Source organism: Trichosurus vulpecula, chromosome 4, assembly GCF_011100635.1.
Source record: "Trichosurus vulpecula isolate mTriVul1 chromosome 4, mTriVul1.pri, whole genome shotgun sequence".
NCBI classification, from domain to species: Eukaryota; Metazoa; Chordata; class Mammalia; order Diprotodontia; family Phalangeridae; genus Trichosurus; species Trichosurus vulpecula.
In genome coordinates this window covers 146,612,434-146,639,069 of record NC_050576.1, presented here as the reverse complement: position 1 = coordinate 146,639,069, position 26,636 = coordinate 146,612,434, and the positions used below count along the sequence as shown (strand labels likewise).

At 41.3% G+C, this 26,636-nt stretch overlaps 1 protein-coding gene across 1 annotated transcript in view; it reads right to left on the bottom strand.

Annotated features, from left to right (window-relative positions):
- Positions 1 to 26,636, bottom strand: part of GNG4 (G protein subunit gamma 4) — an 86,375-nt gene that overhangs the window by 31,894 nt on the left and 27,845 nt on the right. The window contains exons 2-3 of the mRNA XM_036756576.1: positions 8,763 to 8,899; positions 3,778 to 3,892 (exon numbers count right to left, since the gene is read on the bottom strand). Coding sequence (XP_036612471.1) covers positions 3,778 to 3,876 — 99 coding nt within the window. The 5' untranslated portion in view covers positions 3,877 to 3,892; positions 8,763 to 8,899. The remainder of the gene's footprint in view (positions 1 to 3,777; positions 3,893 to 8,762; positions 8,900 to 26,636) is intronic.

Sequence of the window (26,636 nt, the reverse complement as noted above, 5' to 3'; positions counted from 1 at the left end):
AAACTAAACAGAGCGCCTTCACATTTCTTTCATCATTAACAGCACTGCCATCTTCCAGGTTCCTGGTCTTGAAATAGCATGATTGTTTTCAACCTTCCCTTCTTCCTGACCTCTCACATTCAGTCAGTCACCATGACAATTATGAACTAAAATGTAAAGTATAAAAACACCTACATATTTAATACATATAGTAGGATATGCTCAGAATCACCATTCCTGATTCTGGTGGACATATGGAAGCTTTGGAGGGGCTTGCTGCTAGCCATATTAACTAATCACTGAGGGGCTTGCTCTATGAGACAATGAGGAATTACCGTATGAGTTGAGCCCAGACGAACTGAAGTGTTGTAGTTGTATAACAGCTCAAAGTGAGCTGAGGCTGTTTCAAATTGCTTTGTAAGAGTCCGATGGGTGGAGGAGTGGCTTCCCCCAACCCCGTCCTCCATCTCCATGAAACTGTGTGCACATGGAATCTAAAATATATGCATAAAGTCCTGCATAGACAAGCCTGAGCATTAAAATGGGTTGTTTCTTTTGTGTTTGTTCTTTTCTGATCTTATGATAAACAGCGCCTATCTTGAGAGGAACATGCCTAAGCATGGAGGTGAACTTGGGAGTTTGAGAGGTCTGGAGCCCATCACTGGCTTGAGGCTAAACAGTGGCAAGGGAAAGAGGTTCTAGGCAGATTCTCAAATTCTCTTGGAGAAGATGGCTTCCAACAAGAGGAGTGCCCCAATCTGACCATTTTACCAGTAGACGTACCAGGAGTTATTTGGATAGTGCCAAGCCAAAATGAAATGTAAAATGAGCAATTCACAGACTTGCAAACTGCTTTAGGTTCTTATGAAGTATGTTTCCCAGTAGATGGTAACAGCAGTTGTATATTAAGTTACTGAATCCTTTTTAAATTGCTCCAAGAATCTTTTTTATTTTTTAATCTTTTGTGGGTGGGAATAAATTGTTTGTTCCATATTTCATTCATATTATACACTGAGTACTTTGTTTTTCTCTTTTATAGGGAGGTCATAGATGTGACATATCAATTTTTCTTCAGCGCACCAGAGTTGGGGATTTAAGCCAAAGGGTATAAGAAAATGGGGTTTCACCCCTGCCCTGAGGGATAGGCTCACCTTAGACTCCCCACATGCCTAGGTATAGAAAAGTACAGAACAGAGAGTGGGCATAGTACTCCAGCCCCTCTGGTCCCTAAAGGTTAGATAAATATATATCCTAATACTCTATTCTTCTCTTCTACTATCTTCCTTTCTGCTACATCATCTCATTGGAATGACCTCAACAGCATCCTAATTGCTTTTCAAATTTCATTCTCACCCCATTTGGGTCCATTCTGCACGGTAATGCAGGATTATCTCAAATACCATTTCAGCGCACTCTTCAGGGACTTAGAGTAGCTTTCTATTGTCTACAGTCATGAAATAATCCCAGTTCTCAAGGAACTGACAAATAATGGGGGGGGGGAAGGACAAGAACACAAACAACTATGATACAATTAAGAATAGGAGAGGCCCAAAGTGTTAAAAAGCATTTGAGGAGGAAGACATTATTTTCACTGGAAAGACTCCATGGAGGATAGTATGCCTTAATTGGTCCTTGAAGGAACGGAAGTACTTCACCAGAGATTGTGTCAGGGAGATCAGGAGGTGTAAGGGTGGGGGGGCAGAGTTCATTTTAAGCACCGGAGACAGCAGAAGCAAAGGCAAGAGGTGAACAAGGGGAAGATGGGATGATGAGATAATGCATAGTTCAATTAGGTTGAGATATGTAAGAAGTGAAGAGAAACACTTAGAGACAAGGCTGGTAGATTGGAATTTCAGAGGGCCTTAATAAGCAGTATAGATATACTTGGGATTTTTGAACAGAGGAGTGGTCAGACCCATGTGTTGGGAATATGACTCAGGTAGAGCTCTGGAGGATGGATTGGACATAGAAGAGAAGAAAGACAGAAGGTCTATTAGGAAGGTATTGCAATAGTTCAAGTTGTGAGGAAAGAGAGAAAGGGAAGGATAGGAGAGATTCTGAAGAGGTCAAATTGATAGTTTCACAAATCATTGGATGTGACAAGTAAGGGAGAAGGAGAAGCCAAAGAAAACAATATATTTCTGACACAGGAGAAAGGGTGAATGGTGGTGTCATTGACAGAGAACAGTAAAGTCAGAAGGAGGAAGACACTTTTGGAATGAGATAGTAATCTCAGTTTTAGACATGCTGGGTTTAAAGTGTTTAAGAGATTTTTAGGTTGGATATTTCTTCCAGGTAGTTAAAAGTCAGATGTGGAACTTGGAAGAGAGGACAGGGCTGGAGATATATATTTATGAGTTATTTGTACAGAGGTGATAATTAGGACTATGGACATAGATGAGATTATAAAATAGCAGAGATGGGCAAGAGAAAGGAAGACGGTAAAGGACAGAGCCTTGGGAAGTGGGCACCTAAAGGGGTCAGGAAGAGGATGAGAAAGCCAGTGAAGGAAACAAAGAAGGAATGGCTAGAGAGACAGGAGAAAAACCAGGAGAGTGTGCTGTCTCTGAAGCCAAGATTGGAGAGATTATCATTAAGAACTGGGCAAGGAGATCAAAGAGGATGAGGCCTGAAAAAAAGACCGCTGAACTTGGTCAGTGGACACCTATTATGTGTGGGGGAAGGAGAGAGACAGAGAGAGACAGAGAGAGAGAGAGAGAGAGAGAGAGAGAGAGAGAGAGAGAGAGAGAGAGAGAGAGATGTCAGACAACAAGGAATTGAAGAGAAAGTGGGTAGTGAGGAACTGGAAATGTCAGGTGTAAACAACTTTTTTTTCCCTAAGAAATCTGACAGTGAAGGTGAGGAGAAAGAAGGGTACTTAACCTTTCTGAGCTCTGAATGTTTGGATAAGCAAGAGCTCTGAGTCTGGCACCCACCTAGGACACCATGAATTTTTACTTTTTATTTTTACCTTTGTTTAATTTTTAAAATTTTTTTTTGAGGCAAATCGAGTGATTTGCTCAGGGTCACATAGCTAATAAGTGGCTAAGGCCACATTTGAACTCAGCTCCTCCTGACTCCAGGGTCAGTGCTCTATCTGCTGCACCACCTAGGGTCCCATTTTCTGGCCATATTTATTACAGATTACTGACGCCATCCCAATCATCAAAACAACAATGCATTTTTAATGCGACGGGCTTTGCCTGGCCTCCCATGCACCCCTAGATAGCATCTGGTTAATAGCTGGCTTCTTCCCGCTTCAGTTCTCCCAGCATGAAGAATTCCACTCAGATAAATGAGCACATGGAGGGTTTTCTTGCCCCCTTCGTCTCTTTCCCCAAAGGAACATTTGATAAACATGTTGTAAATTTTGATGCTTTACCCCTCGAAGATGCCCTTGTCAAGATATCAGATGTTGTCTAACTTAGAATACACATTTTGAGCTGAGAAATTGTGACTGGTCTCATTGTTAAAAACTCTCCCTCGCTTATTGGCATGACAACTGAGCTAAATAGAGCTGAGATGAATGCAAGGCTATTTTTGGTGCCTCCTCTAGGATTTCACGCACACTGTGTATTTTGCATCATTTTAATACTTGGGCATACTAAGAAGTCTGAGGCAAACACTCGTTTGTAAATGTTACAGCCTGCCAAGCTTGGGTGGGTGTTTTACAGGGTGACGTTTTTCATCTCACATGATTACTTTTGGCAACAGCCAGATTGGGGAAAGATTTCATTTTTTTTTAAAGCTGGAAAAAAGTGTTAGTTCAGTTTGGTAGAAAGGCAGGTTCTCATTTACCTTTATCCTGTCCATACAGGCTTCCATTTTGAGTTGCTCCACAGCTTTTCGGGCTTGAGAGATACTGGTTGTGCTGTTATTAGACATGCCTTCTTTCATGCTCTTTCCCCAGAAACTGTCAAAGTTAGAGAATTAGAAAGATGTAAATTACAGGGAATGGAACAATGTGCCTATTACCTCCAGATTGTAAACAAGCAATAAAAGTGATGTTTCATCCTCCCAAAAGAATAGGAATGGTGCGACCAATAAGTATAATATTGACCAAATGTCGTGTAATTCCTCGAAACAGTCTCTGGTACCTGTTTGTCTGTCAATATCGGGCACTGTCAATAAATGTGAACAGAAAGTTCAAATTCCTAACTGACATCTTCTAGTCCTACCATTATTATAATTGACCTCATAAGCTACAAACCCAAATGTCCTATTATTTCAATAGCATTTTTAAAATCAATCATGTACTTCATTGTGTTACTGAGGCAATAATTTTGGAAAGTTGTCTTTAAATAATGTCATACATGCATGCAGGTACAGACATGAACACCATTAGAAATGCCAATTGCCTTTCCTTTCTAGAAAGAGAAAAGATATTCTCAGTGACCTGGTTGGTTACTGAAGTTACAAGACAATTACTGGTTAGTGGATACATAGGGGAATCTTATTAAAAATTATCTATCTATATATCCATCCATCTATCCCCTGTATCACTCTACTGAAACTGTTAGATCAACAGTCATCAGTGACCAAGTTCAACGGCCTTTTTTTCAGTCCTCATCCTTCTTGATCTCTCTGCCTAGTCATTAGGGTAATCTCTCCTACCTTGGCTTTAGAGTTACCACACTTTCCTGGCCCCCAAACAGATGAATGCAATGCCAAGTGCTCCATGGTGGCACATTTATAAAGCATATGCTCTGACTTATACTTATTGCATCTAATGAGAACCATTTGGAGAGAGCCATCATAATTAAAGGCTCAGAGAGAGAGTAGGAAGCTGACCAAAGACAAATCCTTGCTATGTTGTGTAAGGAACAAAAATAATTTCTAATCACTGCACAGCAAGGGGTAGGAAGATATTATCCTGGCATCCAGGCCAGTCTTTTTCCTCTGGATTTTTCATTCTTCAGGCAACTACTTTGTTTAGGCAGTGTGCAACATAGCACAGGATGGCTAAACTTTGCCCTGGGGGCCTAAACTCAGAGGGGGCACTAACAGCTTTCAATCCCTCTGCAACATAACAACTGAGCTTAGTATCCAGTTTGCAGGAATAATTAATTTATTGCTTTGAAAAATATATTTTTAAAATTTACTTCATTAAACATTTCCCAATTACATGTAAATTTTTTAAACATTCATTTAAAAAATTTCAAGTTCCAAATTCTCTCCCTCCCTCCTGTTCCTACCTGATCCAAGAATAATTAATTTCACTAGGAAGCTACTGATACTTCTTCCCTTCTCAGCACCTTTGTCCCACTCAGCATCTTTACATCAAGTGTGCTCCTTCCCAGTCCAGCCCTAACCCTGCTACAGACTCCCAGAGCCTCCAGGGCAGTGGCTTCAAGCTTCCATTGCCCCTTCCCCACAACTGAATTGAGGTCACATTTCCACTTGTCACAGGCATTTTTTTCCTCTTGTCCTAGCAGCAAAAATTGACTGCTCCCTATCTTGCTTTCCCAGTCCTAAATAGCTGAGTCTTGAAAAAAAATAGCCAGGTATTCTAAGAGACAGACTAAGGAAAGAGAGCATTCCAGGCATGGAGGATAACCCAAGTAAAATGTCACAAGGATGGGAGATGGAGCATCCTGTGTGAAGAGCAGCACGGAGGCCAATGTGGCTGGACCAAGAGGCTATGTAGGGAGAACCGCAAAGACAGGAAGGAGGCATGTTGTGAAGAGCTTAAAATGACAGGTAAAAGGAGCCACTAGAGTTTATTGAGGGAGGTGGGATAGAGTGATAGAGTCAGACCTGTAATTTAGAAAAGCACTTCGTCAGCTGTGTGGAGGATGGACTGGAGTGGGGAGGGATCTGAGGCAAGAGGAGCCTGGCTTATGAGGTCACTGAAATAGTTGATGTGAGAAGTGATTAAGGCTTAAACTAGGGTGGTGGCTGTGTGAGTGGAGAGATGGGGTTGTATCTGAAACAAATTGTGGAGAAACAGTAAGATTTGGCAGCTGATAGGCTTTGTGGGGCGAGTGAGAGTGAGGAGTCAGGAATGACACTGAGATCGAGAGCCTGGGTGTCTGGAAAGATGGTGGTGCCTTTGACAACAACAGGGAACTTTCAATGATGGTGGGTTTTAGAGAATATGAGTTCTGTCTTGGATGTGTTGAGTTTGAGATGCCTTCCATCTGAAGGGTCCAATAGGCAGTTGGTGATGTGGGCCAAGAGTTTAGGAGAGAGACCAGGGTTGGTTGGATATATTGATCTGGGAATCATTTGCATAGAAATTATATGTGAACCCATGGGGGCTGATGAGATGACCAAATGAGAGAGTGTAGAGACAGAAGGGAAGAGGACACAGGACAGAGACTTCAGGGATATCAACAATTAGTGTTACGGCACGAATGAAGATCCAGCAAATGAAACTGAGGAGTAGTCAGATGGGTAGGAAGAAAGGAGAGAATTGTTACAAACCCAGGAATGTTAATCAGTAGTGTCAAATGTTATAGAGAAGTCAAGAAGGATGAGGATTGAAAAGAGATCATTCGATTTGGCAATTAAAAGATCAGTGATAACTTTGAAAAAAGCAGCTGAATGAAGTTGGAAGCCAAATCGCTAAGCATTTTGAAGACAGTGAGGGGGTGCTGGTGGTGGTGGTGGGGGGAAGTGGAGAAATTCATTATAGATGCCTTTTTAAAGGAATGTAGCTGATAAGGAGAGAAGAGCCATAGAATGATAGACCGAGGGAAGGCAGGATCTAGTAAGGGTTTTTTAAAGATGAAGGTGACTTAGGAGTATTTTAGGCAGCATCTGGACTATTGTATTTAGCCCTGGGCATCAGAGATTAGCACAGTCATTGGTAAACTGCACGATGTCCAGAGAATGACAACCAGGGTTGTGAAAGACCTCAAGCTTCCATTATATGAGATTCTATCGAAGGAAGTGGGCATCCTTAACCTAGAGATGAGAAGATATTGTAATAATGATGATACTAATAATAATGATAATTAACATCTACATGATACCTTGAGGTTTGCTAAGCACTTTACAAACATTATCTCATTTTAATCTCACGATAATTCTGGGAAGCAGGAGCTGTTATTATCTCTCTTTTTATATATGGGGAAACTCAGGCTAAGAAACAGAAGTTAAGACTTGCCCAGGGTCACACAGCTAGTATCTGAGACTGAATTTGAACTTGACTTCAGGTCCAGCATTCTATCCGTTGCACAACATAACTGCCTTGGTATTTTGTGGAAGGTGGGTGTCATAGTTCTCTTCAAGTATCTGGAAGGCTGTCACGTGGAAGAAAGATTTTTGTTTTGTTTGGCCCTAGAAAACAGACTTTCCTAATACTTTGAGCTGCCCACAGTATAAGGGGCTGTAATGGGAATCAGTGTAATGGGAGTCTTTGCAGTTCTTTAAACAAAAGCTCTTGTACTTGTTGAGGAGGCTTCAGTATGGGGATCCTAATGCATGACTTTGAGGTCTCTTCTAACTCTGTGATGCTATAATTTATCTTAAAGACTGAGGGAGGTTCCAAAGATGAAGCTGAAAAGTCCAACTCCGCATATGCACAGTATACAAAAACTTAATTACTTCTCACCACTGCCGACTCATCAAAACTCACTCAGTTTGCAGGATGTTAATTTACCTTTATTGTGTCACTATCCAACTTTTTCATTAGCTGTTTTTATGCATTTGTGTATACAAGTTCTGTCCCTATAACCGGATTGCAAAAAACACAGCTCCCAGGACCCCAAGTTTTATTTCCCTCTAATTTCCCACAGTTCTTTGTACACAGGAGGAATTCAATTATATGTTTCTTGCCTAGGATCACAGAATGTAAGATCTAGAAGGGGCCACAAAGAGAAACTAATTCAAACTGCTAAATATCATTTAGGCCAGAGAGATGAAATGTTTTGTGCCAGATCACATAGAAATTTAGTGGCAGAACCAAGACTAGGGACCCAAGTCCAGTGATTTCTTACAACCATGCTCAAGGATCTCTACCCCATCTAGGGATGCATGCAGCATGCACATACATATGGTTCCTCTGGGAGAATGCGAGGGATTCTCTTGTCTTCATTCCACCACCCTCTCCGCTCTCCCCACCCCACCCCTCCAGCTATACCTAGGGTGTTTCATATTGGGATGATTTCTAGCACTACCCTTTGGGTCCCTCTTACCTTCTGTTGTGGACTAGGCCAAATAGAATGATGGGGAGTGGTAAAAAAAGAAAACTAGGTGAGTCTGGCTGCAAAAGATTGCAAAAAAGATCTGAGACTCTTCCCATCCTCTCTCTTCCACATACAGCCTTCAGGTTGTGTTTTGACCTTTCCTGACATCTCCAATCTGCTTTTTCCATTCAAGGTTTCCTTTGGTTTTCATTTGAACCATAAGTCACCATTTAATAGGATTGGAGGGAGTAGAGACTGGGATTTGCCTGAAGTAAGCTCCAGATTCTGGTAAGGATGGCTTTGCCCACAGCTCTTCCTCTATCATCCTCCCCCAACATCTACACTGTGAACTGGGGTCATGTCAGGTGGAACAAATGTCCCACAGGAAGGCTCTGCCCTCATGAGGAGGGTGGGGGGAGTGAAATGTTATAAAAAGATGGTTCTGGCAGCCCAGCTTCTGCCACAGGGACCTGGAGTGGGAGCAGCAAGATGGACTCTACTAGGCTTGAGACCAAGAGCATGGCCAAAAGAAGAATGAAGCGAATGAGACGGAATTGGCTTCTTCCTCACATTCCATACATGCTGGCAAGAAACACATAGACTTTATGGAGTGTTTTGTGGTCAGAGTCATGAACAAGTCAGCTTTCTTACCTGTTGTCAGGGCAGGTCCAGTGACCTGGAGTGATCGGATCACAGGGAGCTGGGGGTACAGAAGTTATTGATGCAGATCCACAGGTTGAACTCGTCTATGATCAACACTGAATCAGGGCTCCTAACAGGAGTCTCATCTGAAATAACAACCAAAGGGAGGGCTAGAAATGGGAAGAAAAAGCTTTCCTCTCTGAAAGTGCAAAAAAACCCAACCAACCAACCAAACAACAAACAAACCACAAACTACTCGACTTTTCCCCTTTCCCATAGAAATACCAGGTCTGATTGCATAGTACTGCTCAAGATGGCACGTGGAGGATTACAGAATCAGGTGGAGCCTGGAGAGATCATAGCTCCTAGAACAGTCATAGACCAGGTCCTCTCCATAGAAACAACTCTCTTCAAAGCTACTGATGATCTCTTGGTTACCAAACCAATTTAGCAGCTTTTGCTCAATCCTCATTCTTCTCGGCCTTTAACACTGTTGATTGTCTCTTCTCTCTAGGTTTTTGTGACATCGCTCTATTTGGATTCTTCTCCCACCTCTCTGACCACTCCTTCTCAGTCTCCTTTGTTGCATCTTCATCCGTGCCAGGCTTGCTAACCTTGGGTGTTTTCAGGGCTCTGTCCTAAGCCTCCTTCTCTTCTGCCTTTATATTATGTCACTTGGTGATCTCATCAGCTCCCATGGATTCACTTATAATCTCTTAGCCAATTCTCCGATCTATTGATTCGGTCTTAACCTCTCTCTTGACCTCCAGACTTACTGCCTGTTAGATATCTCTAACTGGATGTCTTATAGACATCTTCAACTCATAATGTCCAAACCAGAAATTATTATCTTTCCTTTCAAAAGTTTCCAACTTCCAAACTTCCCTATTACTATCCAAGGTACCACCATCCCCCCAGTCACTCAGGTTCTCAAACTTGGTCATCTTCAACTCCTTACTCTTTCTCAACCCCCATATCTAATCATCTGTCAATTCCTGTCTTTTCTACAGTCATTCATGTTGTTGTTTAGTTGTTTCAGTCATGTATGACTTTTTGGGATCCCATTTGGGGTTTTCCTGCCAAAGATATTGCCACTTCCTTCTCCAGCTCAATCTACAGATGAGGAAACTGAGGCAAACAGGGTTAAGTGACTTGCCCAGGGTGACACAGCTAGTAAGTGTCTGAGGCTGCATATGAACTCAGATCTTTCTGACTGCAGGCCTGACACTATCCACTCTGCCACCTTCGGCCATCCCCTTCTCTCCAAACCCCATCATCTCCTGCCTGAACTACTACTGCAATAGCCTGATGTTGGTCCCCCTGCTTCAAATCTCTCCCTGCTCCAGTCCATTCTCCACTCAGCTGTCAAATTATCTTCATAAAGTACAGATCTGAGAATGTCATTACTATGCCCAACCCCTCACCTTGGCTCCCTGTCATCTCCAGGATAAATATAAAATTCTCTGTTTGATGTCCAAAACCTTTCATAACCTGGCCCCCTCCTACCTTTCTAGTCTTCTTCAGCCTTACACACCTCCACATGTTCTGAAATCCACTGACACTTCCATCCTTACCATTCCTCACACAAGACGCTTCATCTCCTACCTCCATGCATTTTCACTGGCAGTCTCCCATGCCTGGAACTCCCTCCTTCCTCATCTCCATCTCCAGAGTCATCTGGTTTCCTTCAAATCCCAGCTAAAACCCCACCTTCTATAGGAAGCCTTTCCTGATCCCCATTACTGCTGGTGCCTTCCCTCCAATTTATCATGTATATATCTTGTTTATACATACATAGTTGTTATTATGTTGTCTCCCCCTTTAGAGTCTGATCTCCTTAGGAGCAGGGACTGTCTTTTGCCTTTTTTTTGGTATCCCCAGTGCTTAGCATAATGCCTAACACATACCAGGTGCTTAATAAATGCTTGTTGACTGACTGACTCTGGAGTCTATTAGAGTCTTTTTCATAGCTATAACGACCAAACCCCAAATCAGACCTAACAAAGGACATTTCTTTTCATAACACTTTACTAAAAGTACTCTTTCTCCTAGAGACAGCATGGTGTTGTGAAGAGAGCCCTGACCAAGGAATCCAACCACCCCTGCCCCTGCTAGGTCACTATGTGGTCTTACTTAAGTCATCTAGCCTTGTCAAGCCCTAGTTTCTTGCTTGTCAAATGGAGATGATCATAGTTGCTCATACTCCTCAGCTCTCAAAACTGTTGACAGGAAAGCACTTTGTAAACAGCTATGTAAATGTAGCTATTATTTTTAGTCTTGAAATTGGGACTATCTAAAACCCAGCATGCAAAGTGGAGGCACCCATGGCCTGAGACCTCCTGCAGATCTCTCCTCTACCCACGTGGTGCTCCAAGCATCAATTTAAAAATTTTAAAAAGTAATGTTTTTATTGATATCTTTTCTTACATCATCATAATTTCTACCAGTATCTTCCCCCTCTCATTCCCAGAGAGCCATATAAATAATAAATAGTATTTTAACATAAAAATACTGATCAATATATTGAAAAAGTCTAAAAATATGTGAAATGTAAAAAAATTTGTATATTTTCCGCCTCTGCTAAAGGGCGGGGGTGGGGATGTCTTTTCGTCTCTTTTCTTTCTCTCTTTTCTTTCAAGGCAGTCTTATTCTTTATAATTTTGCAACGTTAACTTTTGATTTTTTTGTGTTTTTTTTTCATTTACATTGTAGTTATTATGTATGGTGTTTTCTTGTCTCTGCTTACTTCACTCTGTATCAGTTCATGCACATCTTTCCATGCTTCTTTGTATTCATCATATCCAGCATTTTTTAAGGAAAAGTAATGTTCCATTATAGTCACATACCATTGCTTGTGGAACTATTCTCCAATCAATAGACATCTACTTTGTTTCTAATTCTTTGCTATCACAAAAAGTGCTACTATAGATATTTTGATATATTGGGGATTTTCTTCTTATCAATGGTCTCCCTGGGGTATAAATCCAGTAATGGAATCTCTGTGTCAAAGAGTACGGATTATATCCTTTTATTGAGTATAGTCTATATAGTTCAAAAGTAAGGGCTATATTTTAGTGACTTTGTTTTCATAACTCCAAATTGCTTTAAAAATGCCAGCCATAAAAAGGTGGGGGGGGCAGCTAAGTGGCACAGTGGATAGAGCAAACAGCCCTAAAGTCAGGAGGATCCCAGTTCAAATCTGACTTCAGACTAGCTATGTGACCTTGGGCAAGTCACTTAACCCCAATTGCTTCCCCACTTCAAAAAATGCCAACCATCATTCCTACTCCTATATTCATTACCCACTTAACCACTGACCAAACAGAGAGGAAATAACAATTTTGAATGGAAAGTAACTTTAACACCATGTGTGTGTATATATATATATATATATATTTAAAAATCACCTGTCACTTAACAATTATGTATGTCCTCAGTCCTCAAGGGTTTTTGTTTAAGAGGCAGTGTGATGTCATGATCAGGATCCTAGCCTGAAGCCAGGAAGACCTGGGTTCAAGTCCTGCCTCTGACACACACTGGCTGTGTAACCCTGGACAAATTACTTCCTACTTCTCTAGGCAGATTTTTAAGATAAGTTACCCAGAGAAGGTGTCCTCACCTGAACTCACAGGTCCAATTTCTATTGCTATCAAAGGGTTTTTAGGAGTGCCTGTAAGTGCCTCACCGTGTTCTGCCTCAATTAGAATTTAAAAACAAAGACTGAGATTAAATAGAATTGCTTCATTTGAGCTTGGTCCAAATTCACTTTGGTTTTGAACATCAGGTAATCTGTTTGACTGCTTCTCACTTCCCCTCTCTGACCTGCCTGTCCATTGCCTGGGACCTCTAGAGCATACTTCTTATTTTGCTTTTTGTCAGAAGTTCCTCCTTGTTAAGCTTGTGGGATGTCACTGCTTTTTCTATTTTTTTTGGTGGGGAGAAAGGGCAGGATGGGAAAGGAGAAGTAGCTATCTACATATCTCTAATTTTATCTTGTTTCATTCGTTCTCTGTGACCTTTGAATTTGAATTTTAGCTTGTTTTTAGCCTGTTTTAAAAACCATTTTTGACTCATTCCCTTATTTCTTTTTTTCTTCTTCACTTGCATTTTCTTAAAATTCCTTTCTGTCTACGGGTGTGGTTTTTGTGGGGGCTGCTTCTTGGTGTTTCCAGTGGTGCACAGGAGCTGATCATAGTGTATTTGATATCATCACATTAAAGTTAGGGGAAAAGTGTGGAGGGGCTCCTCACGTTTCCTTAAGCCAAGACTTCTCTTCCACCATTTTCATTTCCATAAAAGAAGAGTGGGAGTTACCCAAGTGACAGAAATCACAGAAAGGGATGCCTGTTCAGAGGATGGGGAAGGATTGCTTGCTGCCTTGAGGACACTTCCTAGGGTGAGGCTTTTAAATGAGGTTCCAGGAGTCTCATTTAAGATTTTCCAACCTACCTTTTCATCCCTTTGGAATTCTGGCTATTACCACCTCCTCAGTGGCTTACTCACTATTTCCTCAATTAAAACTAATGGTGGTTCTGCTGTCTGGTAATGCTGATCTCTAGGCACTCCTCCAAGCTGTCTACAGAGAGACAAATGAACTTGACTAGGCCCTCTTCATCATGGTCTGTATTTTCGTGACTTAGTCTCTGTCCCTGCACCAGTCTGCCTTGGAGTAATTATCCCTACACACTGTTGTTGAGGGCTTATCAGTTATCTTGACAAGAGAGTCAGTCAGCAAGCATTTATTAAGCACTGATTCTACCAGGCCCTGTGCTAAGGGCTGCATCTACAAATAGAATAAATGAACCAATTCCTATCCTCAAGAAGCTTATATCCTAATAGGAGAGACAACAGGGGCCTATCTAAGTATATTCAGAGTAAATATATAAAGAATAAACAAGTACAAAATAGTCAAATACAAGATAGTTTGAGAAGGAGGGCCCTAGCAGTTGCAGAGATCAGGAAAGGCTTGATATTTTAGAAATTGGTGCTTGAGATGCATGTTGAAGGGATAAAGGGACTCGATGAAGCAGAGGTGAGGGAGGAATGCATTCTGGGCACAGGGACCCCCAGAGCAATGGCCTGGTGATGGGAGAGTCATGTATAAGGAGTAAAAAGAAGGTTGGTTTTGTTGGATAGCTGAGTACAGGAGAAGTATCATGAATAAAGAGGCTAGAAAGATAGATCTGGGGCAAGGGGTGAAGGGTTTTAAAAGCTAAATAGAGAAGTTTATATTTTATTATGGAGGCAGTAGGAAGCCACTGGACTTGGTAGAAAAGGGATATTAATATGATTAGATCTGTGATTAAGGAAAGTAACTTGGGCAGCAGTGTGGGGGATGGCCTGGAATAGGTTGAGGCTTGAGGCAGGGAGAACACTTAGGAATGCCACTTTGCAATAATCTAGGTGAGAGGTGATGATTGTGGAAACTAAGATGGTGGTTCTTTGAGTGAAGAGGAGTTAGCTTCAAGATGTTGTAGAGGCAGAAATAGCAAGATTTGGCAACTGATTGGATATGTGGGGTGAGGGAGGGCAAAGAGGTGAAGATAATGCTGAGATTATGGACCTGAGACCTTGAAAGGTGATGCCTTTAACAGAAATATGGAAATTTGGAAGAGGCATGGGATTGGTGGGAAAGATAATGAGCTCTGTCTTGGACAATATTGAGTTTGAGACAACTCTAGGACATTCAGTTTGAAATATCCAAAAGGAAATTGGTGATTTGGAATTTTTGCTAAGGGGATAGACTGGGGCTGGATATAGATAAGAGAAGTTTGGGTGAGGAGGAAGAGGAAACCATAATTAATCTGTAATCATGCTTCCCTGATACAGACTTTAGATGGCATTTAGCTATGATTTTAGTTTATATGTGTGTTCGCATTTGTGTACATATATGTATATGTGTGTGTATATGTCTAGTCAGTCAATCAGTCAACATTTATTAAGCACCTACTATATATCAAGAACTGAGAATATAAGAAAGAAAGGCAAGGACAGTCTATCCTCAAGGTACTTAAATTCTAAAAAGGGAGAAAAGATGGAAATAAGTACATATACAATATATACCAATAGAGATGAAAGGCAGTCTGAGAAAGGGAAGACACTAATAGTTGGGAGGGGGATGTCTAGTATTCAATTCAATTAGCATTTATTAGGTGCCTACTATGTGCAAGGCATTTGGGTAGGCCCTGGGGACATAAAAACAAAAATTTTAAAAAGTACCACCTTCAAGGAGTCTGCGTTCCATTGGGAATGAGGGCATAACCTGTACACAAATTAGTAATAGTACAAGGAAAGTGGAGAGTTCATTAACATCTGAGGGAGACCAGGGAAGGCTTTATCCATACACAATAGAAGCAATTTCCACTTTCTCTTTGCATCTTTGCAAAATTAAACAAACCTTGCCTAAAATATAGCTTCGAGGCCTTCTTACCATTGCTTGTTAAATTTCTAGCCTAGATACGAACCGACAAAGTACATCACAAATAGTAAGAATAGCTTGCATTTCTATAGAGCGGGGGTTCTTGATATTCAAGAGTTTATGAACATGGATGAGAAAAAAAATGATACCTTTCTTTTCACAGACCTTTGCTTGAAATTTCCTATTTCCTTCAATCATGAATATAGGCAACAGATCACACCAATGTTAGCAGTGCCTGGCACTCTGTCACTAATAAAAATCACGCTGTGTTTCATATCACATCATAGTGTTGCAGATACCTCAAAATGTGGTTTACACTCTTCACTAATTTGAAAATGCCAGAGTCATTAGACCTATCTCTAGCTCCTATGTGATTGCATTCTTTTTTTCTACGGGTTTTCAATATCATCGGTTTCCTATGTATTTTATCTTATGCATTTAATAATAATAAGAGCTAACATTTAAATGGTGCTTACTAGGTACCAGGCAGTATATTAAGCAGAGGGAATTATTAAAGTACCTACTATGTGTCAGGCACTATGCTTTACAAATCTCATCTCATTTGATACTCACAATAACCCTGGGACATAGGTGCTATTGCCACCACTTACAGTTGATCAAGCAGAGTGTAAGTGACTTGCCCAGGGTCATACAGCTGGTTAGTTCCTGAGGTGGGATTTGAACTGAGATCTTACTGAGTCAAGGTCCAGTGTTCTATATACCACGCCACGTGGCTGTCCCATTTGAAAACGTTATTCTGAAAGAGGCCTACGGGGTTCACTAGATTGCCAAAGGTGTCCATGACACAAAAGTTAAGGACTCTTGTTCTCCACACCCCCCAGCCACACCTTCATAGAGGTGGGAGGTCCACAGGTGTTGCACATTGCACATATTTTAGGGCTTTTTGAATGCATCATTTAGTTCTGTTGATTTTTTTTTTTGGTATTTTTCCTCCAGGGAAAAAAAATATTATTTAGTGCCTGCTAGCTCTCTGGGAGGGGGAGGGAGAAGAACACTTGGGATAACTAGAATGATGTAAGAAACAGAAGACATCAATTAAAACTTATTAAAAAACACTCACTTTAAGGGGTTTAAGGTTTAAAGGGGCTAAGCTTCCATGTTTACAAAGTGTTCCCCTCATGGCAACACTATGAAAAGAGGCAAGGAGCCTTGTCGTCCCCATTTCAGAGATATTGTTGCCATTTAATTGTTCTTAGTCCGGTCCAATGCTTCGTGACCTTTTTTGGGGTTTCCTTGGCAAAGATACTGGAATGGTTTGCCATTTCTTTCTCCAGCTCATTTTACAGATGAGGAAACTGAGGCAAACAGGGTTAAGTGACTTGCCCAGGGTCACACAGCTAGGCAGTGTCTGATATCAAATTTGAACTCATGAAGTAGAGTCTTCCTGGGTCCAGGCCCAGCACTCTATCCACTGCTCCACCTAGCCTCCCATTTTTACAGATGAGGGGACTATAAAAATGTTGTATTTGAAAATGATAATTTTTGCTCTTTGTGGCAATCTTTCTAATAGGAGGGTCAGTGCTGCTAACTTTTGAGGACACCAGATGCTACTTGGGTAGCCAGATCCATAGGGAAAGGAGGCTTTAGTGGCCCAGGGGAAGCACATACAACGTTTGGTCTTTATACACACCTTGGATGCAGATTGGAGACCAGAGTGGCTCAGAAGGAATCCTTATTGATTGTACCACATTTCCATCCATGCTTGAATCATTGCACAAATTAAATACGGTGCTAGTAAAGCATGAGGCATTTTGCAATTTGGGTCTCAATTACTCAATTTACATCTTGATTGCCTGATAGCATCTGCCTGATCTAATAACATCTAATCACACAGATGCTAAACAAGAGATAAAGAACTTGAAACATGGTATGTGCCATCGTGGACTGGAGAGGAACGATGTCGCCAGGAAGCACCTTGTTGGTATGATTCCTGCCTGTCAGAGCTGCGGGGGCGAGATTCATCCTTGGATTTCTGAAGCCTGTTATTCTAACGCCGAGTCATGAGGCAGACCTCTTTAATGGTATCCCTCGATGGTTGAGAGAATTGGAGATGATTAAAATAAAGGTTGCATTTTTTTTCAAGATCAGAAGTCAAATTAGCAGCAGATTTTGGAAGAGAACCACAGGAAAGGTCTACTTCCTTTTTTAAAAAAATTGTAATATTTGCTTCTAACCTCAAATAGAATTAATAATTCGTACAGTACTTTCAAGGTTCGCAAAGTATTCTCCTCAGTTATCTCATTTGTATTCCACTTCTAAGGCAGGTACTATAAGTTTCCCCAGTTTATATAAGAGGAAAACTGAGGCTCAGAGAAGTTAAGCATTTTGCCAATGGTCACACAGCCAGTGAAAATCAAAGGTGGGATTTGAATGTAGGTCTTTTTGGCTACCAATACAGCCCCTTGTCCAATAATAGCAGCTAATTTACCTAGCACTTTGAGTTTTGCAAAGCATTTCACAAATATCATTTCATTTTCTTCTCATGACAACCTTAGGAAGTAGGTGCCATTATTATCCCCATTTTAATGATGGGGAAACAGGTTAAATGACTCGCCCAGACCACCCAACCAGCAAGCGCCTGAGGCTGGATTTGAACTCAAGTCTTCCTGACTCAGGTCTGATGCTCTAAATCTAATTGCCTCTCATAATCTAGTACTCTTAATCTTCTTCCGCTGTTTTTCCTAGCTCAATCTTTCTCACTCTTTATCTTCCCTTTCCTTCACCAAATATTAGCCATTAGCATGAAGCCAAAAAGCAGTTCACTATAGATCAAATGGCAAAAACTTGTTTGCACTGATTAAGCAGCCCAAGGCTTTGTTCAGGGATGCGATTGACAAAATGGAGATACCCACCATCTCCGTCAAACTTTTATTGATTGTCTATAGAGTTCACGTCATAATTCAGATTAGAGTCTGTGTGAGCCATAGCCTCTGCTGCCGGGGAATTTATAGCCTACAAGGGAGACAATTAAGACAATATCAATTGTGTTTTGTAATTCTAATAACACTGAACTTCATGTACAAAAATAACACCTTGAGTTTTTCCAGTAGTGTTGAATTGAGGCAGGTCTACCCATCTGCTCCCTACTAAGTGGTCTCCTTTTAGGGGGGTTCCAGCTTCAAGGAGGAAATGAACCAGATGCCCTTTACAATCCCTTTCAGTTCTAAGAGCATATGATTCCTATTCTATCCCCACCACCAACAAGAACTGCCATTTATATACAATTTCTGGTTACAAAGTGCTTTGTGTACATCCTTGTTGGAAACTTCACAACAGGTGTTGGGCATGATGATCTCTAAGGTCCCTTTCAGCTCTAAACCTCTGACCCTATGATCCTATCCTCATGAGGTAGGTAGTACAAACATCCTCATTTTATACATGAGGAACCAAGTTTAGAAAGATTAAATGATCATGCTGCTTCTCAACAGCACGCATTTACAAAGCAGCTGGAGAAGGTTAAGGATGCAGTCTTTGAACACGGAAGAGAGCAAAGCTAGTGAGCACATGCGAGAACAGAGCCCCATCATGAAACCCTGACTGAATCGTGTTAGCATGGGCAAGAAAAATAGGCAGGTGCAGAGAAAGGGATGACAGTGGTTAAGCTGCTGCCACAGTGGGAAAGCTATAGGCAGAGAGTAGAAAGGGAACGATGACCTTCCTACTTGAAACGCTGAGACATAGGTAGGTTCTCCCCATCCCCACGCCAGGGAAGAGTGGAGGCAGACATGGCAGCCTGGCCAGCTGTAAGGAAGACATGTTGGCTCTTTCCCCTGGGACCAGCTCCTAGAAATACTGCTCTAACTTGACAGTTCTGGGAACAGTCATATATCTCAGATGATCTTTTCAAACAAATGAAAAGCCGTTTCTTTCCAAAGCTAAGATCACTAGTCTCTGCTTTCTATTTTCTTTGGTCATTAACTTTTGCCCTATCCTCCTCTAGGTAGAGTGCCTCCAGACTGATTGGGAATGGGACCCGGGGGAGAGTAAACAGTCAAAGGTGATTCTGAGGTTTTAAACCAGCAGGACTGAGTGATGGTGAGTCTATCCAAAGGGAGGAAATTTGGGAAGAGAGGCAGGTTTGTTGGTTGGGGTTGAGGGAAGAAAATGAGCTTTATTTTGGACACAATGAGCTCAAGATGCTAGTGGGACAATCACATTGAAATGTCTAGAAGGCAAAAGGAAACACAGAACCAGAACTCAGAGGAGAAATTGGGGCTGGTTTTATAGATTTATGAATTATCTGTGTGGAGTGGGTAGTAATGACAACTAACATTTGTAAAGTGCTTTAACGTTTGCAAAGCACTTTACGTATAGAATTTCATTTGATTGATACCTGTGGGATAGGTACTATTATTAGCCCCATTCTACTGATTAAGGAATTGAGGTTAAATGACTTGCTCCTGGCCAAGATGGCAGCTGGAAAGCAGGGACATGCCTAAAGCTCTCCCCCAGGACCCTCCAAACACCTATAAAATGGCTCTGAACAAATTCTAGAACTGCAGAACCCACGAAATAGCAGAGGGAAGCAGGGCTCCAGCCCAGGACAGCCTGGATGGTCGCTGGGTAAGGGCTACTGCACACGGAAATGGGAGCAGAGTGGAGCAGAGCCTATCTTGGGCTGCGCCCGGACCAACCAGACCGGGAGCCAAGCAGAACAGGCCCTAGCGCCCTGAATCAGTGAGCTGTGGCAGTTACCAGACTTCTCAACCCACAAACATCAAAGACAGCAGAGAAGGTTAGTGGGAAAAAACTATGGAGACAGAGTGAAAGGAGTTCACAGTTCGGTCACCACCCTGGGGGCAGCGGAGGTGGTGCAGCTACAGAACTACAGCTGCAGTTGCTTCCGGACCCATACGCACTTGGTGGGAGGAATTAAGTGGCAGATCAGAGCAAGAGTGCAGAGCCTGCTTAGATCTGAGTTCCGTCTGGGTTGGCAGTTCTTGGGGAAGGAGGAGTACTGGTGTGGCAGAGCTTGCTCTGTAGAAATAGCTCTGAAAACAATAGCACAGCCCCTCAAGCTTGGGACAAAGTACTCTCTACTCTACAAGCAGTCATACCCCGACAAAAAACTCAAGGGTCAAGTAGTTGGCTGGGAACATGAACAGGCAGCAAAAACGGACTCAGATTCAGACTCAGACTTTGGAAAACATACAGCCAGAAGAAGTCAACAAAGTCAAAGGGCTTACATCAAAAGCCTCCAAGAAAAACATGAATTGGTCTCAGGCCATGGAAGAGCTCAAAAACGATTTGGAAAAGCAAATTAGAGAAGTAGAGGAAAAATTGGGAAGAGAAATGAGAGTGATGAGAGAAAACCATGAAAAACAAATCATTGACTTGCTAAAGGAAACCCAAAAAAATACTGAAGAAAATAACACTTTAAAAATAGACTAACTCAAATGGCAAAAGAGCTCCAAAAAGCCAATGAGGAGAAGAATGCCGTGAAAGGCAGAATTAGCCAAATGGAAAAGGAGGTCCAAAAGATCATGGAAGAAAATACTACCTTAAAAATCTGATTGGAGCAAGCGGAAGCTAGTGACTTGATGAGAAATCAAGACATTATAAAACAGAACCAAAGGAATGAAAAAATGGAAGACAATGTGAAATATCTCATTGGAAAAACCACTGACCTGGAAAATAGATCCAGGAGAGATAATTTAAAAATTATTGGACTACCTGAAAGCCATGATCAAAAAAGAGCCTAGATATCATCTTTCAAGAAATTATCAAGGAGAACTGCCCTGATATTCTAGAGCCAGAGGGTAAAATAGAAATTGAAAGAATCCACTGATCACCTCCTGAAAAAGATCCCAAAAAGAAAACTCCTAGGAATATTGTTGCCCAATTCCAGAGCTCCCAGATCAAGGAGAAGATACTTCAAGCAGCCAGAAAGAAACAATTTGAGCATTGTGGAAACACAATCAGGATAACACAAGATCTAGCAGATCAAAGGGCTTGGAATGTGATATTCTGGAGGTCAGTGGAGCTAGGATTAAAACCAAGAACCACATACCCAGCAAAATTGAGTATCATGCTCCAAGGTAAAATGTAGACTTTCGATAAAATAGAGGACTTTCAAGATTTCTCAGTGAAAAGACCAGAGCTGAATAGAAAATTTGACTTTCAAACACAAGAATCAAGAGAAGCATGAAAAGGTAAACAAGAAAGAGAAATCATAAGGGACTTACTAAAGTTGAACTGTTTCGTTTACATTCCTACATGGAAAGATGATGTGTATAATTCACGAGACCTCAGCATTAGGGTAGCTGAAGGCTGAAGGGAATATATATATATATATATATATATATATATATATATATATATATATATATATATATATATATGTATATATATATATATATACATATATATATATATATAGACAGATGGCACAGGGTGAGTTGAATATGAAGGGATGATATCTAAAAAAATAAAATCAAATTAAGGGATGAGATAGGAATATATTGAGAGAGGGAGAAAGGGAGAGATAGAATGGGGTAAAGGTGCCTAAAAGTGGCAAGAAAAAGCAGCTCATTGGAATGGAAGAGGGGGCAGGTGAGGGGGGAATGAGTGAATCTTGCTCTCATCAGATTTGACCTGAGGAGGGAATAACATACACACTCAATTGGGTATCTTACCCCACAGGTAGGAAGGAGGAAGGAGATAAAAAAGGGGGGATGATAGAAGGGAGGGCAGATGGGGGAGGAGGTAATCAAAAGCAAACAGTTTTGAAAACGGATAGGGTCAAGGGAGAAAATTGAATAAAGGGGGATAGGATAAGAAGGAGCAAAATATAGTTAGTCTTTCACAACATGAATATTGTGGAACAGTTTTACATAATGATACACATGTGGCCTATGTTGAATTGCTTGCCTTCTTAGGTAGGATGTGTGGGGAGGGAAGGGAGGAGAGAATTTGGAACTCAAAATTTTAAAAGCAGATGTTCAAAAAAAAGTTTTTGCATGCAACTAGGAAATAAGATATACAGGCAATCAGGCATAGAAATCTATCTTGCCCTACAAGAAAGTAAGGGAAACGGGGATGGGGGGGAGTGGGGTGACAGAAGGGAGGGCTGACTGGGGAATGGGGCAATCAGAATATATGCCATCTTGGAGTGGGGGGGGAGGTAGAAATGGGGAGAAAATCTGTAATTCAAACTCTTGTGAAAATCAATGCTGAAAACTAAAAATATTAAATAAATAAAAAATTAAAAAATTAAAATTTAAAAAAGAATTGTAAAAACAAATGACTTGCTCCAGGTCCCACAGATAGAAAATGTCTCGGGCAGAATGCGGGTCTCCCCAATTTCATGTCTAGCACTCTACTGTGCCAGCTAGTGCCTCAGTTGAGATGATAATTAAAACTATGTGACCTGATAGTGCATAGGGAGGGAGAAGGTCTAAGGACACACACACTTAAGGGGTGGGATGAGGTTCATGAGCCACTGAAGAAGATTTGGGTAGATAGGTTAGAAGGAGATGTAAATATCATTAATAGGTTTGTTCCAGTCCTGCCAGTGAGCTGGTCTGACCATCAGTAGGCTTGAGAGAGAAGGACCAGTTCAGAAATAGTTCCTTTTGGAGGGGAACACGAAGCAGGGCTAGAAGGGAGAGAATTTTGGAGGGGTATGGATCGGGGAGAAGAGAAACAGGAGACAGCTGTGGTGTAGGGCAGAAAAGGCACTGCACTGGGTATCAGAAGTCCTGAGTTTGAATCCTGCTCTGCCACTTACCTTTGGTAACTGTGTGGGTGACTTTGATTAGGTCACTTGACCAAGCTTTAATTTTGTCTCTCTCCTACCCACCCATGCCCATTGAAACAGAAAAACAAGACGCTTGTAATAAATAATGCATAGTCAAGCCAAACAAATCCCCACACTGACCTCACCCCTAGAATGCGTTTCATTCTGTGTCTTAAGTATATTACCTCTGTCAGAAGAACTGATCAGAGTACTTGAATCTTTCAAAGTTGTATGTCTTTACATGTCATTGTTATTGTAGAAATTAGAACTGACATTTTAAAAAAAATGTACCTAGAATACTGATTATTTCATGAAGGTAAAACCTCAGGAGATTTTTTTCTTCTCCATGCTGTCAAATGGGAGGATGTTGAACAGATGGTCAGGTAGCCCATCTGCCTAACCAGTGTTCCTACAATCAAAAAGTTTTAGAACTGCTGCTGAAATAGGCTGAAAACAGACTGAAGCTTGAAAATGAGGCAAAATCCCAAGTTTAGTTAATAATTTTTCAGTGGAAGTGGTGTTTTTACGAAATAAGAAGGATAGCTTAAGAGAAGGTAAATGATGTTTTTGAGCCTTTCATACAATTTATAATTGGGACGTTTTGTCTCCTAATACACTAATTAGAGAGAACAGGAAGAATAGCGACATGTTTTCTCCCCCAGAATTATTCAATTAAAATAGGATCTTTCTCCAATTGAACTCTTAGAGTAAGTTCCCAATTCTTATACTTGGGTTCTTTTGTGAACTTGTTGGTTTGGATGCTTTCTCTGCTGGCACCAATCCAAACCCCTCTGACACAATCTAGTCTTGGGTTATTCTTGTCCATGTTCTTCCATATCTTTTCAATAGAGGAACTTCACAATGCACAAAGAACCTTCCTTGTGTCCTTCGTGTACAGTGGATAGAGTGCTGAACCTGAAGTCAGGAAGATTTGGGTTCAAATTTGACCCCCCAGACACTTATTAGCTGTGTGGCCCTGGGCAAGTCACTTAACTGCCTTTAAATTCCCTCAAATGTAAAATGGGGATAATAATGGCATGTACCTCCCAGGATCTTTGGGAAGGTAAAATGAAATGATGTTTGTAAAGTGCTTTGTAATTTATTTTTGGAGAGGGGAAGGCAGGACAATTGGGGTTAAGTGACTTGCCCAAGGTCACACAGCTAGTAAGTGTGTCAAGTGTCTGAGGTCCGATTTGAACTCCTGACTCCAGTGCTCTACTCACTGCACCACCTAGCTGCCCCATGCTTTGTAAATCTTAAAGCATTATCAAAATACCAGCTATTATTTATTATCATCATCATCATTAAGAACAATATCTATTAATAATAATTAACACACTGATATTGATAATCATGACAAAAAGAACAATAATATTAATAATCTGTTATTAGCCAGTGCCACACTCAGACCACCCATCCTGATCTCTCTCCTTCGCTCATAGGATTATAGATCTAGGACTGGAAAGGACCTTGGAGGACATCTAGTCCAGAGGAGGCCCAGAGAAGTTAAACACCTTGCTGCAGGTCACCAGTACTAAGCAACAAGGGGTAGGATCTGCAGCTGGGTCCTCTGACTTTAATACCAGTATTCTTTTTATTGTATCATGTGGTTTAGCAGAAAGATCATGGGGTTAGGAGTCACCTAGGTTCATACCTTGCTTCTGATGCTCACTAGTTGTATGACCATAATAAGGGAGACTCGGCTTTCAGCTTCTTCATCTGTAAAATGAAGGTGGTAGACTAAATGGCTCTAGCTCTCTGTTCCTTCTGGCCATACGTATCCTTAATTATAGCTCGTAGACCACTTCATGCACATTAGGCTCTCTTGGTAATATGCTGTAGTCTGCTTACATCCTCCGTATGTCTTTCCATCACTGGTCTGGTCACTTGTAACTTTGATTTTTCTGAGACTTTGAGGTTCCATGATTCATCATCACTTAACTTCATTAAGAGAATAGGGATTGGACTTGTGATTTCATTGATATAGGGACCTCTGAGATGAGGGCACTCCCTCTACCGATGTAGGTCAGCACCTTCTTTGCAACTTAAAGTCATAGAGATTTACACTGAGAGGTTGAGTAGTTTGCCCAGGACCACACAGCCTGTATTTGTCAGAAGTAGGTCTTCCTTGCTTCCAGGATCACTCCTGCCCCTTCTTACCTTTCCAGGCTTCTTACATTTTACTCCACTCCATGCATTCCATGATCCAAGGACACTGGCCTTGTTGCTCTTCCTTGAATACAAGCTCCACTCTGTGTCTTTTTATTGGTTGTCTCTCATACTTGGAATTCTTTCTCTCTCCTCACCTCCGTCTACTGGCTTCCCTGGCTTCTTTCAAGACTAAGCTCAATGTCTACCTTCTTCAGGAGGCCTTCTTTCCCAGCCTACTCCCACTCCCACTGCTAGTACCTTCCCTCTGACACTACCTCCCATCTACTCTGAATAAATCTTGATTACTTCGATGTGCATGGTTGTTTTGCATGTTGTCTCTCCCATTAAAATGGGAGCTCCTTGAAGGCAGGGACTGGATTTTGGTTTTGGATTTTTCCTTCCCTTGCATCCTCAGTCCTTAGCATAGCACCTGTTTAATAAAAACTAGTTGCCTGAGTGACTACTACACAACATTGCCTCTAAACAGATGGGGCAATGTCAAGCAACTCTGAGTAATGCAATCATTAACCATCCTTCCAGAGGACTGATGATGAAGAAGGCCGCCCATCTCTTTCCAGAGAGGTGATGTGTAGAGTATGTGTTGCTCATGTAGGATATGGGTATGTTTTCATGGTTTTGTCCAAATGCGGCTTTGGGGGAGGCATGAATCTGGACCTCTGGAATCTCAACTGACTCTCTCTAAGGGAGACTCTGATTCTTGCCTGTAGAAGAGCAGGAAATAAGGGCCATGAGATCAGCCCACACTGCTCTTTCCTTGGCGAAGGGATATAATCTGAACTAAAATTATATCTATTACTTCCCTACCCCGTAAAATGAGGTTAAGTTTGAGCCACTTTCCTGGTCTCTGTCCCTTAACGGAGAAGTAGTACTCTGCGCTATGTCTGAAAGCCTGACTCCTTTCCTACCAAATGTCAGTTACAAAAAGACCATCAGAAATAGTTACTAGCAAATAAACCCATTTATCCAAGCCAATAGCAAACAGAAAACAGAGGAGTTATACAGATTAGAATATACTAGATAATACAGAGAGTAAATGGATTATCCCACTGGAAATAAGATATCTCAGATCAAACTAGACAGAAGATCCCTGATTTCATCCAATGGGAAATTCCCTAAAGTCTCCAGTATAACAAACTAGAAATCAAGGACATGCCAAAGCATTGGTTCCTCCATTTGTCTTCTTCTTCCCAAAGCTTTTCTTTCCTTCCTCAGGCCTGAAGAGAGCCTAACTTGTCTCAAAGCTGGAAGCCAGAAAAAAAGAAAATTTCTTTGCTTCTATGCTCTCTCCAATTCTACTCAGGCATGGAGCATCGAATAAATATTCTTTCCACCAACAATAGGTCTTATGAAAATGTATAAGGACTGAACCTCAGATTACAGATGAACTAAATATGCATAATGAGACATATTTTTTGAGATGGCCAAAATTGTTCTGGGAATTTGTTTTGCCTAATTATGCATATTAGTTACAAGGGTTTTATTTTTCTTCCCCTCCCTCAAATTCCCCCAGTGGGGAGGAAGAGTGGGAGGAAAG